Here is a 19,137-nt window from a genome sequence, read left to right as displayed (position 1 = left end):
ATCTGGTAAAAATAAACTTTCTCTTAAGTCACCATGTAGATGATTGTTATAGGTAGATAGATGATGTTATTGTATATAATTAGCAATGACAAATAAAGAAGATACCTAACAGTATCTCCGTAACCAGAGCAGTGCTATAATATAACATATATAGATAAATTCTAATAAGTTGGAAACTGGAGTACAACGAATGCGAAATGCCAAGCATCAAAAAGACCTTCATTCGCTTAAAAAGTCAATGTAGACGCAATATGGGTGTACAACCCTTACATTTTTAAAGATGAAGTTTATAAATTAAATTTAACTTTTAAAAACATTATTTAAAAATATAAAATATCCCAATTATGTATTTTCAATCAATCTGGTAAAAATAAACTTTCTCTTAAGTCACCATATAGATGATTGTTATAGATAGATAGATGATGTTATTGTATATAATTAGCAATGACAAATAAAGAAGATACCTAACAGTATCTCCGTAACCAGAGCAGTGCTATAATATAACATATATAGATAAATTCTAATAAGTTGGAAAGTGGAGTACAACGAATGCGAATTGCCAAGCATCAAAAAAACCTTCATTCGCTTGAAAAGTCAATGTAGACGCAATATGGGTGTACAACCCTTACATTTTTAAAGATGAAGTTTATAAATTAAATTTAACTTTTAAAAATATAAAATATACCAATTATGTATTTTCAATCAATCTGGTAAAAATAAACTTTCTCTTAAGTCACCATGTAGATGATTGTTATAGATAGATAGATGATGTTATTGTATATAATTAGCAATGACAAATAAAGAAGATACCTAACAGTATCTCCATAACCAGAGCAGTGCTATAATATAACATATATAGATAAATTCTAATAAGTTGGAAACTGGAGTACAACGAATGCGAAATGCCAAGCATCAAAAAGACCTTCATTCGCTTAAAAAGTCAATGTAGACGCAATATGGGTGTACAACCCTTACATATTTCAAGATAAAGTTTATAAATTAAATTTAACTTTCAAAAACATTATTTAAAAATATAAAATATCCCAATTATGTATTTTCAATCAATCTGATGATTGTTATAGGTAGATAGACGAAGTTATTGTGTTTGATTAGACATGACAAATAAAGATAATACCTAACAGTATATCGATAGTTTACTTAACCTGTTTATAGATAACACGAATACAAAAGACGTAAATTAGAATTAAATTATTCCATACTTTAAAACGTTTATTTCGCCAAGACAATACATTTTCCTACCAGAGCGGATTTGTCTTGGCTCCATATTTCATGCTGTGGATTTTCGTCGAGGGAGAACGAATATCGGAGAAACAATAATAAATCTAATGGGAGCTTGTCCGAGAGTGTGTAAATGGTTGTCGACGTCCTGCTATATCCTGTCCTTCCGTTGAGCCGTTCTGGCCACCTGGTCGTTCCCACTGTTCCGAGATAAACCTCAGCTTTAAGATTTGCGCCTTTGCTCTGGGCTTTCTTTGTTTATGGCTCGTGGAAAATCTACCGCCGTCGTTAAATGGGTCCTTTTTTTTCTTAGAGCGTACATTGTGCCGTAAAACCTCGGCTAAACATTTCGAGCGGTGAGATTTCACCTGTAATTATTTTAGACAATGTACAAACGCCTCCAACCCTTTTTTTAATTAAATTTCACCGGATGTTCTCAAGAAAAGCAACGACAAATTTATATCGTAAAAGACGAGTATTTATTATTTTTTAAATAATTATTATTGTAAGTATAGTATTATTGAAATTTCGTCTAAATTCAAATCCATTTTCTGAATCCAAACGATTACACGACTCTACAAAAAAATGTTCGTTCTTTGTCCTAAAGTTTATTTTATGATTTTCCGCTTAGTTATGAACAAAAACGAAAAGAAAATACCTTTTTGGTATAAAGTTTGCTTTTGTAATAATTATATTAATAATACTCATATTTTAATTATTTTTAATACATTTAAAAATACCACCGGATCAGAGTGGGCTTTAAACGTCCACACAGCGCTAATAGATGGCACTAAAGTGATAAACAATGATCAGGTGTATTGTACAAATCTAGAATACCTTCATAGAGTAATATATAGAGTGTTAACTTAATACAAATAATTTCAGAATTGTTTTGCGTGGTCTCTGCAAGAAGGCGGTGAGAACGTCATTTGGCCGAATTTCATTGGTTAGTTTAAATTACCCTTACAGGCACCTGTAAAGAAGAGATTCTAATAGGAAAGCATTTCATTGGTCGAGCACTTCACGTGACCAACCTCTAACGTCACACTATATATTGAATATAAATAAAAAATAATGAAATATAAATAAAAAAAATAATTAAATGTGAATATAAGCAGGCTGCAATCTAATTGAATACATAAGATATCTCCTGGCAAATATAATCTAAATTGTCTACGGCCCTTTTTCGTTTTTCATATTTCTTTAGTGCTATCAATTTAAATAAGATTTATTAAATTTTCTGTGTTTTTGTTTCCTCATTCTGAAAGCACCGCAACTGAAACATACTTTCAGTCAGGTCAGGTTTCAGGTCTGTTTATTACTTGCTTGTTCAACACAAAAATTTACTGAGACAAGGTATAATTATTTTTACAATGTTATTGTGAAAATTGTGGAACGGATCATTAAAACCGTTAAATTGTATGATATACGTCAGAATAGAGAAAACATACCAACATGTAATACTTTAAAGAACGATGACAAAAAATTAAAATGTATGATATATATCAAAATTACTCGGTTATTTACAAATTATCTCGGTTAAGGAGCCTTAAGCCAAAATATTACTTATAGGTATCTTAACCAATATATTGTTTTGTTTAATTGTTTCAAGTAAATGAACCCCTTCAAAATAATCAAGTTTTTAATTGATGGCACTTTACAAGCAACTTTTTAAAAGGTAACAAAAACTTTTCATGTAGTATAATCACATTTACCTTCAATGTAATTTTGTCACCGCCACATTTTGGACACATTTTGGTTTTAAAGGGTTGTTAATATTTTCATGATTTCTTCTGTTGTATTCCTTTGAATAACAACATATATGAATACAAATGCTCTATTATATATTGTACACGTACCAGATAAAAGCAATGCTGAGTCACATACACATCTTTAATATAGCTAACTTGGGTTGTTTCTTCCTAGGAAAACGACGTCTAGTTTTAAGAGACACAACACTTTTGAGAATGAATATACATTACATTTCCTCGATTTCGCCTATTTAAGTAAAACCTTTATATATACTCTACGAATACCTTAAAATGTCGCCGCGAAAGTGTAAATATGATGCTGATGCATTTTGTTATATATGTGGGCAATTTATTAAAGTTCGAGACATAAAATACGAATTAAATACATCTCACATTCTCTGTAAAGCCTACGAAGCATATTTTAACTGTCCTGTTTGGAATCAAAACCAGACATGGGCTTCACATGTTGCTTGTAATAATGGTAAAAGATGTTTGGAAGGTAACCAGTGGTCAATCAATGGTGAATTAAATATTATTGACATATTAAATTCTTTTTTATTTTATTTATTCTTCTATTTTTTATTTAATTTTTATATTTTAGTTTAACCTCAGAAGCGTTTGAATTTTTTCCGAAATTATCAGAAGCAGAGGTTAAGGCTGGGGTTTTTGTTGGTCTGCAAATCAGATAGATTTTCGCCGATGAAAAATTTCCATCGCTGCTGAAACGTACTCAAAAAGCGATTTGGAATAGGTTCAAGGCCGTGTTTTCTGAATTTTTAGGAAATAACAAAGAGGAAAACTACAAAAACTAGTCGAAAATATATTAAAAAAATTTAAGGCAGCCTATGGCCTTAAAATGTCATTAAAAGTTCATATGTTGCATGCTCATTTAGATAAATTCAAAAACAACATGGGGGCGTATTCAGAAATGCAAGGAGAACGTTTTCGCCACGACATTATAAGCTTCGAACAACGTTATCAAGGCCAATACAATGAAAACATGATGGGAGAATATATTTGGGGTTTATTAAGAGATAGTGCCTATGGACATAAAAGAAAAAGTAAAGTGTGAACTTTTATATTATTTAGATTGTAAAACTTAATAAAAATAATAAAATGTTTCATTTTCAATTAAAAATTAAAACCACAGATTTTGAAAAATTCATTCAAGCGGTTTCCTAAATAAAAAATCAAACTTTTTCATGCCTTATATATTTTTTTCGTCTAATTACAGCCTAAAGAATTGGAAATGCTATAAAGTCAAAGTGTTATCATTGTTCAACTCTGCAAAAATCAAGTAGACACGTTCTTCATTATATAAGTGTACTATCGGTGATTTTTTTTGATCCGTGATGATTCATATTAATATAATGACTAGGTATAACAAGTGATAAACAGTTCAATATTTGTAAAGCAGCAATTGCAAAATTATACGTATATTAGAGATACTGCCAAGAAATGTATATAATTAAGGGGGTATAGACTAGAATAGAAGCATTAGTTTTATGTATTTTTTCAAGTGAAATAAAAGAAACAAACCACATTAACAATATTTAATGGAATTTTTTCAATACATGATTTCTGCTCCATACATTCATCAATTCGGGTATTGTCATTCTTAGAGTATCATTTATATTACTTTAATTACACCAGACGTTCTCAAGAATATCAACGAAGAAATTAATATCGTAAAGAAGGAATATTTATTAATTATTTTTAATGATTACATTACCGCATTTATTATTGTAAGTATAGAATTATTAAAATATCGCGAAAAACGCAATTTTCAAAATTTATATTTCCTAGGCACACATATTACAACTCTAGCCCATTCAATAAAAGAGTGAACTCGCGTCATATAAATTTAAAGCGTCCAAACGTCGCAATGTTGCCGCATCAACTTTAAGCTTTACTTAATTTTGGCTTTAATATATAACAAAATTCTAATCGAAATATTTTTTAAATTAATCATATCTCATATTAGATATGCTCAATACTATCTTAATTTCCAAATTAATTTATTACTGCTATTCTGTTGTACTAGCATTAATACACATGCAAGGCGAGTACGGGATTAATACATCAGTAGTTATTTCGCAAATTAAAATAAAACTAAACTCATCAATAATACGTTACTGTTTAAGATAAGAAAACACACAAAACACAACAAGTTCTGATTTCCTGTGTGTTGTTCAATAGCTGTATTGCTTCCATGTTGCTGTGATTCAGCAACCTCATTTCAGGTTTTACGGCGAAATGTTGGATCACTTCGTATATTCACTTAATATCGAGGTCATCACGCAGTTCTTCATTGGATCGGTAGTGATAAGCATTAGTAATTAATAAAATTTATTGTGTTGGTACCGTTGAACTACTACTTAATTTAATGTTTTAGTGCAACCATATATTTGCACCCCAAAGGTCCAAATTGGCTTTATGATTGGCTGATGAACCATTCCCTTTAAATTTAAATCAAGTTGAGAGTATCTTCCGACTAACCAGTACAGTTGCTTGACCTTGAGTCTAACCTGCTATGCTTTTTGTCCAACATGATATATCCAATTTAACCTACCATAGACATGTATTCCGAGGTATTTAAGTGATTCTGCTTAAGGAATCGGGCATGCGTCAATTGATATAATTGTTTCTGTTATTTCGCGGCAACGCAAAATTAACCTGGACAAATTTGGAGCTATAAAGCTGTATTTTCCAGTCGCTAGACCATTTATAGATCTTGTTGACCGCTACTTCCACTTTTACAGCCCTAGACAGAGATACATCTTTTACCATGATAACTGTGTCGTCGGAAAATGTTCCAAGTATTGTTTATTTCCTTATTGGGATATCAGTAGTATAGAACAGATACAGGAGTGTTCCCAAAACACTATTCACAAAAAATATCATTCTAGCAGTCGACAGTAATTATATGATAACAATTTGCTCATTTTGTAGATTAACCCCAAATAACATATCCGGTAAAAAGCTTGTAAGATGTCCAGGAATATTTATATTCGTATTTCAGTTTATCAGTATTTCAGGCAGTATTTGTTTTCTTCCATTACCTATTCAACAACCGCTGTTACTCTGTGTACTTTGTTGATTGCTGAGTCGTGGTTTCAAATCCAAACTGGAAATCGTTTAATACGTTTTAACAGCAGTCTCTAAAGTAATGTTGATATCGCAGGTAGCAGTAAAATGGGCCTGTAAGATTAAACTTGTTCTGCCGATTTATCAGGTTTTTTAAGCATAATTATTCAAGCAAAACAAAATAATGAAACACGTATTTCAACATTATAGAATATCTCATGCATATATTATCGAAGGACTTAAACTACAGTTAATAGTCATAATAGTTTGTAAGTTAGGATTATGTTTTATTAAATTTACATTAAAGTCTTTCCCATACCACCTATGAGGTGGAGTTCTAGAAGCGGTTTTTTAATGTAGTGGTATCCCTTGGGGGTTTAATACAATTGTATATTCAACTAATGTATTTCACTTTCATTAGACAGCATATTTAACTTTTAGGTTTAGTTCTTGTTTTGTTCCTTTCGACATTTTTTTCGAATTTCTAGACTAGAAGATTCCATTAAAAAAATTGAAATTATTATGATTTCCCAACTCTGGAAAAGTACGTACGTCTAGTACATGTAATTTTCTGTAATTCATATTCATATTATGAACAGTTTATATGAAGTGCCGATGAATATAATATTTGTTTAGTAACTATAGGAAAGTAACATCAATATTATAGAAATATTAAGAATATATAACTAATATACATATAACTAAATCATATCAAATCATTTTCCAATACTCAGACCAAGACAAGATAAATATACATATAGATCTACTGTTGTTACACCTGGAACTAGGTTGTAACCACTTACACTTAAATAATTAAAAGGTTTGTCTCAAACTACACTTGCCATTGTAGTTTCCGATAATGAAGTTCTTCATTCGCACCTTCAGCTCAACAATCTTACGTACTAGGTACTAGGTAAATATCAATAATTCATCATTATTTATATTGAATTCAGATCTGAGATTGCTCGTAATGGTACATTATTAATAAACAAACTGTATAACAATGAACAAATCTGAAGACTGAAAATTCAAGTACTGATAAGTCACTTAAAATGATTATGAGTCCCGGAGAAAGAGCCAGCAATTCATAGAAAGCTAAAAATAATAACTAATTAATCTCATCAAATAAAAAAACCTAAACAAAAGTAAACAAGATGTAGTATAGTTCTTCCAATAAAACAGCCAAATAGATAGATAGTCATAGATAACGCCAAATTCCAAATTCCGTTTCAAATCCCTTGCCAAACTCAGTTTATAAAAATGTAAAATCCTTCTAAAAAGAGATAGAGAATGCAGTCTGATGAACACGTAACCGAATCAGTCCATAAAATTCAATTTGTATTCGTACTGGTCAATTCTTGAAAACATTAGTGATAATAATTAGAGGTTACAAGCTGGTACAACAAACGGTATAAAAGATAACAATCAAATAATACCTGAAATTTAAGTTTGCTTTCAACCAATCACACAGCTTGCTTTTATTTCCTTTTTCTCTATATCTTTCTCGATCTATTTGGTCTCCTTAAAATAATCGTGCTCGGATACAATTCATTTATGCCAAGGTTTTCTTCAGTCTTCGGAAGAGTTTGTCAGAACTAAATCAAGCAAATAAAGCGAACATAAAATAATAGGAATTAAATTTCTGATGAGGAAGTCTCAAAGAACCAATTTCTTCAAGGAGTTATCAATAGCGAAATGAAATAAACTCAAGTTATATGCTCATTATACCTCGTTACAGCTCATTATAACCTCCTGGCTGGAAATAATGACGAACTCCGTCAAAATGATCTTATCAATTGTTGATCACAATAATAATGAACATAATACCGACGTAAATGAAATTATTTAAAAATATATTCAGATTTCATAAATCACAAGGCGCCATCTTTAGGTATTTAGTTAAAACAGGCACCTCCTTTAAATAAAATTCCTCTATTTTATATTAATAATTTATCTTCAATTGAAGAATAACGTATTTTAATTAAATTAGTTATTATTAACATATTCTCCTTTATAAGTTTTAAATCATTTCTAATAGAATTACTGTTGCTATTAAAATTTAAATTTCAAAAACTCCAAGCTGGCGCCACCTATTGGTATCCGTCCCAATAACCCAAATATTTACCCAAATCAATATTAAATATAATTTAACTTTTTTACTTTAAAAATGTATATTTAATGACGAGTACAAAATTTAATACAGCCAATTAAAAATAAGAAATATTATTTAAAAAAAACACTTATGAAGAAAAGAGCATAATAGAGAAATGGATTTAATTTTCGAATCTAAAAACATCAAAATGAAATTCAATCATTACCAGCTATATTCGATACATAATAATTTTTAATTGAATATAAATAATATTCACATATAAATAATATATTTCCAGTGCCATCTATATTGAACTATTAATACCACTACAACCATTATTGATTTTTCTTTTGTTCCTCAATGTAAATGTTTCGAACACCTTCGAAAAAACACGGATCGATAAACTTAAAACATAAAAACGAATTGAAACCAACTAGATGGCGAAAAAGGCAACAAGACTTCTTGTCAATGTGGATATCGGGTTTGCCGATTTATAAATAGAGTTGCCTCTAGAGTCAGCCCGCTTGTAACCACTACATAAACCTTAACCGCCAAATTAATTTTATCTAATTTAATAAAATCCTCATTATTTAAACGCAAAAGTAAAGTGCAGCCTGATAAAATAAAGTTAACTTACTATAATCAACTTTAATGTATCGTTAGGTGGTGAACTAACAGTCAGTTATAACCTTGCTTTTTATTTATGCTTTAAACCTGGAATATTGCCAAAATCTACATCTGCAGTGCGTGTAGTACCGCTATCGTCCTATACTTAAATGTATCTTGCTGACATTAGAATACGTTTCCTTTTATAAAATATTGTATGGAAGGCATTGAAACTAAAAGCTGATTTTTATATGAAACTATCCATTATTCCCATCATCTGACCCTTTTTATCGGGGAATTAGGCTTCGTTTAAAACAAGCGTTATAATGTCTTGTGATCTTTCCCACGGTGACCGGTATAAAAAATCAAGCAGTCTTTAAATCGTTGTGAGCAAATTATTTAAAAAACGCCAGAGGTGAGTGATTCATTGGCTCCTATCGGTATTGCGATAAAAAAATATCCGTATATTTTTAGCTTGTTATTTTAATGCCGCCAAGTTTTAATTATAAATTAATTTTTTAAGTAAGTCTTTTAGACTTTTAATATTTATAAAAAAAACATGTTCTTTAAATATAAGCAGTCAGACATGTACCGTATAATTTCGTCGAAATAATTGAATTGCATAAAACATAAGTAAAATTACAAAAATATTGAGGATTATTATGCAAATGGCTTCGTTTTGCATAAAATTTATATTAAATTATCCCCTCTTTTTTAACTTAAAAAAGAAATTTCAATGTCATATTATATTATTACAGTGCATATTAGCATAATAAGTTAACCATTGGTTTTATGTATATGTTGGTATAATTTTATATTATATTTAATTCAACTTAAAATATGTATATTTTATTCTCTTAGATTAAAACTAGTTCTTCTTGTTTGTCTTATTTTTTTACATTTATTACTTCTACTTTATAATGTTATTTTAATTATTTCTATCAAATAGAAATAACGTATTAAGTACATTTTGTTGTATGTTATTTTAGCTAAAATATGGATTGGGCTACTGGTGGCATTGATATGTCAATAACGAAATATGCAGGGGAGGAATGCATCGACTACGTCAACATTACTTGGAGAAAAATAGAAACAATTCTAATATTAATAACAACGGTGTATATGTTTTGTTGGAGTTTCCCGAAAGTAAGAGATTTTTTGGGATCTATACCGTACGTGTACAAATAAGTTTTGATGGTTTTTGATAACTCCAAGTCTTCAAAGTATTGTGCTTCCTTAACTTTGACTTTTCCCCCATCTTCCAAGCAGCATACGATTCCAAGCAGCATTCTGCGATACAAAAAATTCCTCGATCTAAAAATCGACCCAATTATTAACTTCTGGAGCAGTGGTAGTTTGAAGGAGCAATGTCTAGTCGAGAAGAGCTTTTCAATGTAGATTCTCATTAATTTTAAATGTGATCAAACGGTCTTGTGTTGCTAAATCTCTTTGTCGCATTTTCTTTCTATAACCACAGTTTGCACTCAATGCTTGACTGGCATCAATTTCGATTCATAACAATCTCCCGTGATGATCTTTTTTAACATGAATTTTAATTTCCACATCGTCGAACACCATCTTTCAGCTTTTCATACCACTTCCAACACTTGTTTCGCTTAAAACAGTATTTCCATATGCTTCTAAAAATAATGGATGTGTCTCATCTGCATGTGATCAACGATCAATGAAGTAATACAAAGGAAACTAAATAAAAGAAAAAGTATATGTTGCTAATATACAATCCCTAATACAAGGTTATGTTGTTAACACATGTCTAATCTTAAGCTAAGACATATTAAATCCTACAATTTTATATTACTTATTAGGACTTATTTGTACACCGTGATGATAGCGTCTTAAAATCAAAAGTATTATACAAATTAATGCAGTGCAGTTATAACGACTTTGTTACAGTGTACTTTGCCAATAATTCCTTACTCGAAAAGTGACAGATGTGGTCGTCGGGTACTCTTGGTGATGGTGTGTTTATGTTGGGGTATGGAAATAGGTTTCAAATGTGCATCAAAAACCGGAATTTACCTTTTAAATCCTTGTCACATCACAACGGCCATGCAGGTAGGTCAATAACATGGTGATAATTTATTAATTGTTTATCATAGTCAATTATTTTTTGTTCGAATTAGATAATCGTAATAGATCCATTTTCATGACCACTTTCAATTTGATAATAAAACGACTTCTTGAAGTGTCTGACTTCTCCCTGAATGACTACTTTATTTTCCATTGTTTTGAATGAACGTTACGGCTTACTAACGCCTTTCATATTCTACACTTAAAAGAGATAAGCTTCAAAAGTATTACGACGTTTTGCGCTTGGGATAATCGTACCAGATTTTCCATCGCCAGTTATAATACACCACAGAAAACTCTTCCTTTTTTTCCCGAATGTAATAAGTATATCCGAATCCGTTTGGATTCTGCCCATTAGGAAACAGTTGATTCGTCAATAAAAGCTAAGCTGTCTTAAATGTATTTTCAATAAGTCTTACAATCCTTTGTCTTCATTCTCATTGGCTGATGCATCTCCACCACCATAAGTTTTTGAAAGTGGTTTAGAAAAGTATACGGCAGCACTTTTCTTCAAACCAAACTGCAAAAATTAGGAATGAAGTAATAACGTTCCAAGCTTAGCGTCTATATATACTGAATAACTCAATTATTTTAAATGGAAAACTGTTATTGTATGCAGAGATAAGTTAAAACCATGAAATTTAAGTTAGGTTAGGTTGTTTAACAGTTGAACAGTTGAACCACCAACAGAAAATTCACTTATGAAAATGCCTGCAAACACTTAATATCTAGGGGAGCCCACGGGTCCTTACTTGTCTCTTAGGGAATAATACTTTGTTCAACGAGAACTACACAATGTCAAACAGTTTCATCGTACATCGATTTTATTTAATTGTAGTTCAGAGCAACTTTTTGTGTACGGGTAATTAAGATTTGCTTCAGATTAACCTTCATTCTAAAGGAATTGTACATAAAACCCCTTCAGAAAAGGTCAACATTGTTGACATATGCAATTATTCATTAGTATGCAAACAGTTTCAGTGTAAATTGATTAATATTTAACTCCATGTCTAGGTCCATATTTTATTGCACCTTTTTTTTAGTTTCTTCTTCACTATTGTCTCCATTAGCAATTATTTCAGATACATTATATCAGGTATTTCCGCATTCTAAAAAACTATTAAAAAATAATAGTGGTGCATAGCAGAACTTTTTTAATTTAACATTAAAAAATAAGACTTATAACAAATACTGACTAGCTGTAATTAGGCATATTTAAATATTAAAATATTTAAAAATATTAATTAAAATATTTAAAATACTTCTCTTCATATTACTTGTGTTGCCAAAAATATCACTATAAATAAGAGATACATAAGACACAAATTGACATCTAATAATGTATTGTTGATAATGTTTTGTTGATTTTCAATAATAGACTTGATTCATTTTAGATTTACCTGTTAAGTGCGAAACCAAGCAAAACCGTCACTGCTGTTTTTAGAATACACTTAAATTATTTAAATGGTCCCCTGTTAGCCATTGTGTTTTACGAAACTGATACACGATTGGTAAGTTATACTATTTTAAATTTATTAATTACATATAGTGTGAACAATATGTCGGCTTCTTTCTGATGATGATGCTATTCGATGAGTAATTTGACATAAAATCATAATACATGTATCGGCATACAAATACATAGAAGATTGATTGTTTCCTTCCAATCGTTTAATGGTCAAAAATCCTTAAGTTCTGTGGCACCAAAGGTGACTGTGTGACACTCTCCCTCAAAGCCAACTATGAACTGATGATGATAGTGATATTAAAATTGATTATTTCCAAATTGGTTTTAGGAACTCTTCTAGCTTCTCAATTTAGATTTAGACTTATAAAATATAATGACCAGACATTCTTAAAGACTTGTGTTAGTATATAATTCAATATTTAAAAACCTCTATTTTTTACTGTGATGTAATTTGTTAAAAAATAATTACATAATAAAGGTAAGGAAAAGAATAATGTGAATTGTTATTAACGAAGAAATATTAAATGAACATTTGATGCGATTTGATTCGAAATCAATACTTTTGTACATATGGCAAACTGAAAGTACAGAATCGATGTACAATGCATTATCAATTTTATTTTGGCAAAGTAAAACATTTTTAGATAGATGTTGGTACTTATATATTAAAAATTATACATAAATTAAGTCAACATTGAAACAAGCTCTCAATAATAACGAAAACAAGAAACCAAAGATTGTTTCAGCACTCTCAGTAATATGTGTATAATATTTTAGCTTCCATTAGAGGCAACAGTTTATTGGGTCCAACATTGTATGATGTTTATTGTGCCTTATTATCTGTTAAGGATTGGAGGTAATTATAATATTTATACATTGTGCAAAGTTATAAAAACATACCAAATAATTATTAATTTTCTCTTTATAGGTGTTTACAACGTAGAAAATATTAAAAACATACATTGGAATATATTAGCATACAGTTTATTGGTTTTCTACCACTTCACTGTCCTTCAAGGTGTATCTATAGTAAGTTGCTAGACTTTAACATCTGTAACCAATTGATAAAATTGCAACAACTTTTAAATCCAATATACTTTTTTCTTTTAGCTCACCAACGTAAACATGAATCACATCATGTGTCCATTAGATTCAGATCCATTTCGAGGTCAGCTTTACCGTACCGCAGTATTTTTTCACGAAGCCCTGCTTTGTCCACTGGTTTGCAAAACCTATGTTATATTCTCCCGATTTTGCTTAACAAAGTTGCCATATACGAAAGTTAAAAATGATTTAAATTGTGATATAGATTTAGCGAACGATGTTAAAAACCACCTGAAATAAACATCACTGAATGTTAATGTATTAGAAACAGCACGAGAGTATTTATTCTTAACTTGTTTAACACAGATATTTTAAACGATAAAATTAAGGCCTAAAACATTTTTCAGTACGAATGGACTTAAATAATATTTAGTTAAAATATACTATATAACAATCAAAATAAAGAATATCATAACATGAATGGTGAATCTCACATTTATTCAACGTTCATGCTGACTTATTGTTTGAAATTAACAAATAAATCAGCATTTATATTCACTTTTAATATTTAATGCGCTAAAGATTAAGTTATAGTATCCAATTAACTAATGGAGTTATCCTAAACCTCGACTTTTCTGTTCGATATTTTAATCAAAACCACGTTATGTTCATTCCAGATTTATACATTTTTATATACGTTTATTTAAAGATTGAATTATCTTTGCCTATGACACCAAATTATTCAATGTTTATATAGCAGTTTGTATTTTGTTTAAATGTACCCGTAGAAAATAATGTTATAACTACAGAATGTTTCAAATAATTAATACACGAATCTTTTAAGATGTTATTGTTTACACTTCACCTGGTAACCAGAGCCTTATGTAATTAGACTATATAGTGATCTACTGTTAACAGAGTTATGTAATATAAATGCATCAATTGTATTTCATTACTTTGTCCTATTTCGAAAATATAGCAATTAAAATGTTTCTGTTTTTACTGAAGACCTTGTTAAAAAGACGATTATCAAATCATGTAATGACCATAGGTATTGTTACAGAATCATTTTATATAGAAAGCTTGCAACGTTCTAATATCAACAATAAACAGCTTTGTAATAAAAATAAATTTTCACTTATAAATGACTATTATTGTAATATAAATATCATCAGTTTAAAACACCTTCTTGGTCTGGATCTGGTCTTGAACTACGTTTTTTTTCATTGTCATTCCGTATATAATTATATTCATAATTTGTTTCTTAATATATGGCCATAACGTTTTCTAATTTTTCTTTGACTTGTTTTTTCTTATCTCTATCCTATAATATATTACTATTTTGTAGGCCCATTATGCGCTTTGGTTCAGAAACAGAAATATCATAATACAAAAAAACAGAATAATACAAAAAAATAATTATATTGTAGGCAGGCATTGGATATTTATACCATCTATATATCATAATAAAACTCGAAAAACTATAATAATTTATTTATGTCAAACTGCTAATAGTAGAAATACATTTTGTACATTATAATCTTTCAAAACATCTACCTAGACAATCATACAACTTGAAGCAACTTAATAATCTCACACATACATAAACATTATTTAAATTTATGAAATGGTAAAAAAAGTCGCTTCTTCGATGATGTTAACAAAAAAAAAACACAATAAAAAATTATTTCTTCAATAAAAATAAAAATTCCACATTGCCAAACTTACAAAATCTTACATTAGCTATTTTTCAGCTTTAAACCTCTGGATTAGAAAGACGAAAAAAATTATATGAAAATGCATGCAAGAATATTCCTATACTAAACAATTGCATTGTTGAACCTAACAAAGACCATAAAAGTGAGATCAAGCTCAATAACATTTAAATATATAATTAGTACATTATAACTCGGAATTAACAAAAATAATAATATTACAATTACAATATCCTGAACAATCTGAAATTCCTAGGGGTACTTTAATTATCGATATAAAGATCCTTTAATGAAAATGGACACAAATATATTTAAATTTAATCAAATAAAAATAATTGCTTTTCGATACTAATGTATAGATAGATATTAGGTAAAACAAATATTTCTGAATTATAATATACTATTCACATTTGGACGCTTTAAATTATAATATAATTCAACAATGGCAATAAATGCCTTTATTTGTTACAATACTAATAGTAAAAACTTACATATAAATACAAGTTTTCTATACATAATGGAATGTTAGTATACTTTTACTGAATAATGTTTAAATTGTAGTTTAAAGTAATGTGTTATAACACAAACAATAAATAACGAAAATGGACTACAGTACAAATATTCCATTATGTAAAGGCAAACTATCGATTGTATTAATAACTAATCAGGTATACAAAAAGCGTATAAAAAGGTATAAATCATACAAAAAAAAATTACTATAAATAAATCACAGAATTATGGATTAGATATAAATTAAAATGAACTTGCAGTCGTAGAAACTTGACTTAGAATAATGATTTAATAGTTGTTATTCGCATTGTTATATAATGGTTACTTAACTTTTGTTTACAAAGATATATAGGAAGTGATTTGTTTGGACTATGTTTTTGTTTTTTACAAAAATATTATTTACATTGGACAATATTTACCATGTAGGTACTGCAAAATCGTGATTTAAATCATGGTGTCCTGTTCATATGGCACTGTATTATAAAAAATATATTTAACCAGAAAATAAATACACTTAAATAATGTATAATTTAGATTCTCTTAATGAAAAGCAGTTTTAACACACAGTGTTTAATTTTTTCATTGAATGTAACCCCTACAATAGCTTCGACATAAATCAACAAAAATAAGTCAGAAAGGTGCAAAGCATGTTTTAAATACACAGTCTTGTAAAGCACAATTTATGTTATTGTTATATTGATTTTTTTTTAAATTTAGGTTTTAAATTATCACTAAAAGATTTTTATACAAAACTACAAAATCGCTTACTGATTAACAGATTAATTAATTTCTAAATTGTATTTTTTATCAAAGCCTTTTAAGAATATTTTATGCATTTAGAGAATTAGGAATTAGAGAATTAACAATTTAAGAAAGCCACAATACATTGTGCTAAAATAATTGATTAAAGAAAGAAATACACTTAAAAGTTCTATAAACCAGATATCTACAAGTTAATTACATATTAATATCCTAAAAATTATAATTGATTTTTATATTTACTTGATATATAAGAACATAAGGTCAGAGGGCAGTAGAAAAATGTATGGTCGAAAATCAAATTCCGCAGTACTACAGTGCACTTACACTTTAATTTTAAATTAGTGCAATCAGTTATAAAAAATTAAAATCATTTTGAAACTAATTTCAAAGGTTAACTAGATCAACAAAAAGAATAAAACAACTACTTAAAATGACTAAAAATTGACTAGTTAGGTTTTATAGTTAATGTAATCTCAATTTAAAAAATATATACATATAAAACAAATTAATCCCTGAATATTTCTATCAACATTACTATATATACTGAAACAATAATAAAAACAGATTCAATTGACTCAAAAATTAATCACAACAAAAGTGCACATTATTTTAATTAAAAAATGTTTCTAACACAATTTTCTTGAAATGTAATAAGACATTTACCTCATAGAATTTAGCATTATTTTCAATATGAAAACTGCTTACATATGGAAATTTTGTATTTAAAAGACACCTTAAATAATCATATTTACTTTATTCAACTTAAAAGGTACAAAACAGTTGATATTAACAAGTCTTAATTATTAATTTCTGCTTCCAAATTAAGTAACTCCTTCTTGATTATGTTAAATGTTGTAGCAAAACGGATAACTTGGTATTTCAAATCCAAAATATCAAATTCCATGCTGTCTAACATTTTCTGATAGAGCAAAATTTCCTCAGAAGCTTTTTTATATTCTTCAAGATTATTTTTTAAAATATCAATCTCTTTATCAATTGCCTTACTAGGCTGTTGAACAGTTTCTTGACTCATTTTTAAGAAATTATAAATTTATTCTTTTATTTATTCACAGATACCTTCTATTTGACAAACTGATGACAGCTATTATTACAGCCAACTTGTTTATATTTTAGATTTATAAATATGATTATTTAAAGAGCCTCCTTGATTAACACATCATTCCATAATGACAAAATTATAACTTTTCAATTAATTTAGTTTATTATTGTTTAAATCATTAATGAAAATGAATATAGAATGAAATAATATATACATATGTATTATTAAACAACTTCATGATGGAGATATTCTTAAATAGTATAAAATAAAACTAGTAAATAAATAATATAAGTTTATCACAATGGGCAAACCGAACTAACCTGTTTAACTTCACCATTGACCAATAAAAGTTCCATCTAAATCCAGTGCACCCCAATTAGTGCTTAGGCTGTTATCAGTTGCAATATTCTATTGATCATGGTTATACCATCATGTAGCAGACACATATATTCTCTCTCCTTCTTTTACATGGCATTAAGCTATAAACATTAAGGTTGTGTTAGCCATCTAAAGGTGCTCCAAGATAAACCATTGATACTTCAGTATTGCCATAAACTGCAGATACCGTGGGGTATAACTTTTTATCTGGTAGACCTAATAAAAACATATGTTTAAAATACTTTTATTAAAAAAATATTAGTAAACCTATAAAAAATAAATTAGTCAATATAAAATATCTTACCTCTAAAAGCAACACCCAAGAACTCATAATTTTTCTCAAATGACAGTGTATTATCCTCACAATCCAAAATAACTCGTATTCTTTCACCCACCTGCAAACCCAAACCATTATAATTAAAATATTTATTTATAAAATTTTATAAAATAAATTTGAATATCATACTTGGTACTTAGGAGCATTATTAAGTAGAGGATAATTTCCTTGAGCGTCTCCATTATGTAGTAAATGATTATCCACTAAGTTCCATCCCCAGCTCTGATCATCAGAACCCAGTAATGCTACATAACCATGACACTGTAAAGGGGCATCTTTGGTAGCAATTCCGATAACAGCTACTGTTCCCAGCGGACCTTCCCAAATAACCTCCCATGCATGCCTTCCATGCCTAAAGCCTATTTTACCACGACATGCATCAGTACTTTGGGCAACTGGATTTCTATGTAATGTAAAACCATTTGGCTTAATATAAATATTTCTAGAACAATCGTTCGGATTCCAAGCATGGTAGAATGCTCTTAATTTTGCCTTATACGTAGGAACTGAGGACAACAGATCAGACTTCAAAGCTTCCTCGGCTAATTTACGGATACAGTGTAACCTCCAAACGTCATTATTCTCATCATTTAAAAAATCATACCATCTTTTACAAACTAATGAACAGTTTCTTAAATCTCGAAGGCTAAGATAGGAAAATATTTGCTCTAAACAGTTATCTGGCACTAAATTTCCAGCGGTAGCGTCCATTTTTTATTTTTGTTTTTCGATATTTTGACACATGTCATCATTTGACACTAGCAGTAGTGAATCGAAAATTTCAATGAAGCAATAATAATAAACACGTTTATGGTGGATATTCATATGTATTATATAAAAATGATAGCAAATTTAATGTTATACGGTGAATAACAATAATTACAAATGTCATATAATGTCAAATATAAACAGCTGATTAAAGACATATCATTAAAACGAATAGGAAAGAAAACTACATGTGTAAAAAGGAGACACGAGTATTGATAACTAGCGTTAA

The 19,137-nt window shown here is 29.0% G+C and overlaps 2 protein-coding genes across 3 annotated transcripts; one reads left to right on the top strand and one right to left on the bottom strand.

Moving 5' to 3' along the window:
* The first annotated feature begins 9,050 nt into the window (after positions 1 to 9,050).
* Positions 9,051 to 13,706, top strand: LOC143193031 (transmembrane protein 164). Of its 2 annotated transcripts, none has more exons than XM_076398952.1 (7): positions 9,051 to 9,190; positions 9,765 to 9,921; positions 10,690 to 10,851; positions 12,261 to 12,377; positions 13,112 to 13,190; positions 13,263 to 13,363; positions 13,445 to 13,706. In XM_076398952.1, exons 2-7 carry the CDS (start codon positions 9,772 to 9,774, stop codon positions 13,676 to 13,678), a joined length of 843 nt encoding a protein of 280 aa, XP_076255067.1. In that variant the 5' UTR covers positions 9,051 to 9,190; positions 9,765 to 9,771; the 3' UTR covers positions 13,679 to 13,706. The 2 variants fall into 2 exon arrangements, with proteins under 2 accessions (XP_076255067.1, XP_076255068.1); XM_076398953.1 differs by lacking the exon at positions 9,051 to 9,190 and adding an exon at positions 9,557 to 9,575.
* Positions 13,707 to 14,855: 1,149 nt separating this feature from the next.
* Fsn (F-box synaptic protein) lies at positions 14,856 to 18,979 on the bottom strand. The gene is made up of 3 exons (XM_076398954.1): positions 18,270 to 18,979; positions 18,108 to 18,198; positions 14,856 to 18,019 (listed from the first exon to the last, which is right to left on the bottom strand). The coding sequence occupies exons 1-3, from the start codon at positions 18,849 to 18,851 to the stop codon at positions 17,925 to 17,927; spliced, it is 768 nt and encodes a 255-aa protein (XP_076255069.1). The 5' UTR covers positions 18,852 to 18,979; the 3' UTR covers positions 14,856 to 17,924.
* Positions 18,980 to 19,137: the final 158 nt, after the last annotated feature.

This window comes from Rhynchophorus ferrugineus, unplaced genomic scaffold (assembly GCF_030347505.1).
Source record: "Rhynchophorus ferrugineus isolate W39M unplaced genomic scaffold, kcgeb_rfMv2 rfM3, whole genome shotgun sequence".
NCBI classification, from domain to species: Eukaryota; Metazoa; Arthropoda; class Insecta; order Coleoptera; family Curculionidae; genus Rhynchophorus; species Rhynchophorus ferrugineus.
This window is presented reverse-complemented; position numbering and strand designations above follow the sequence as displayed.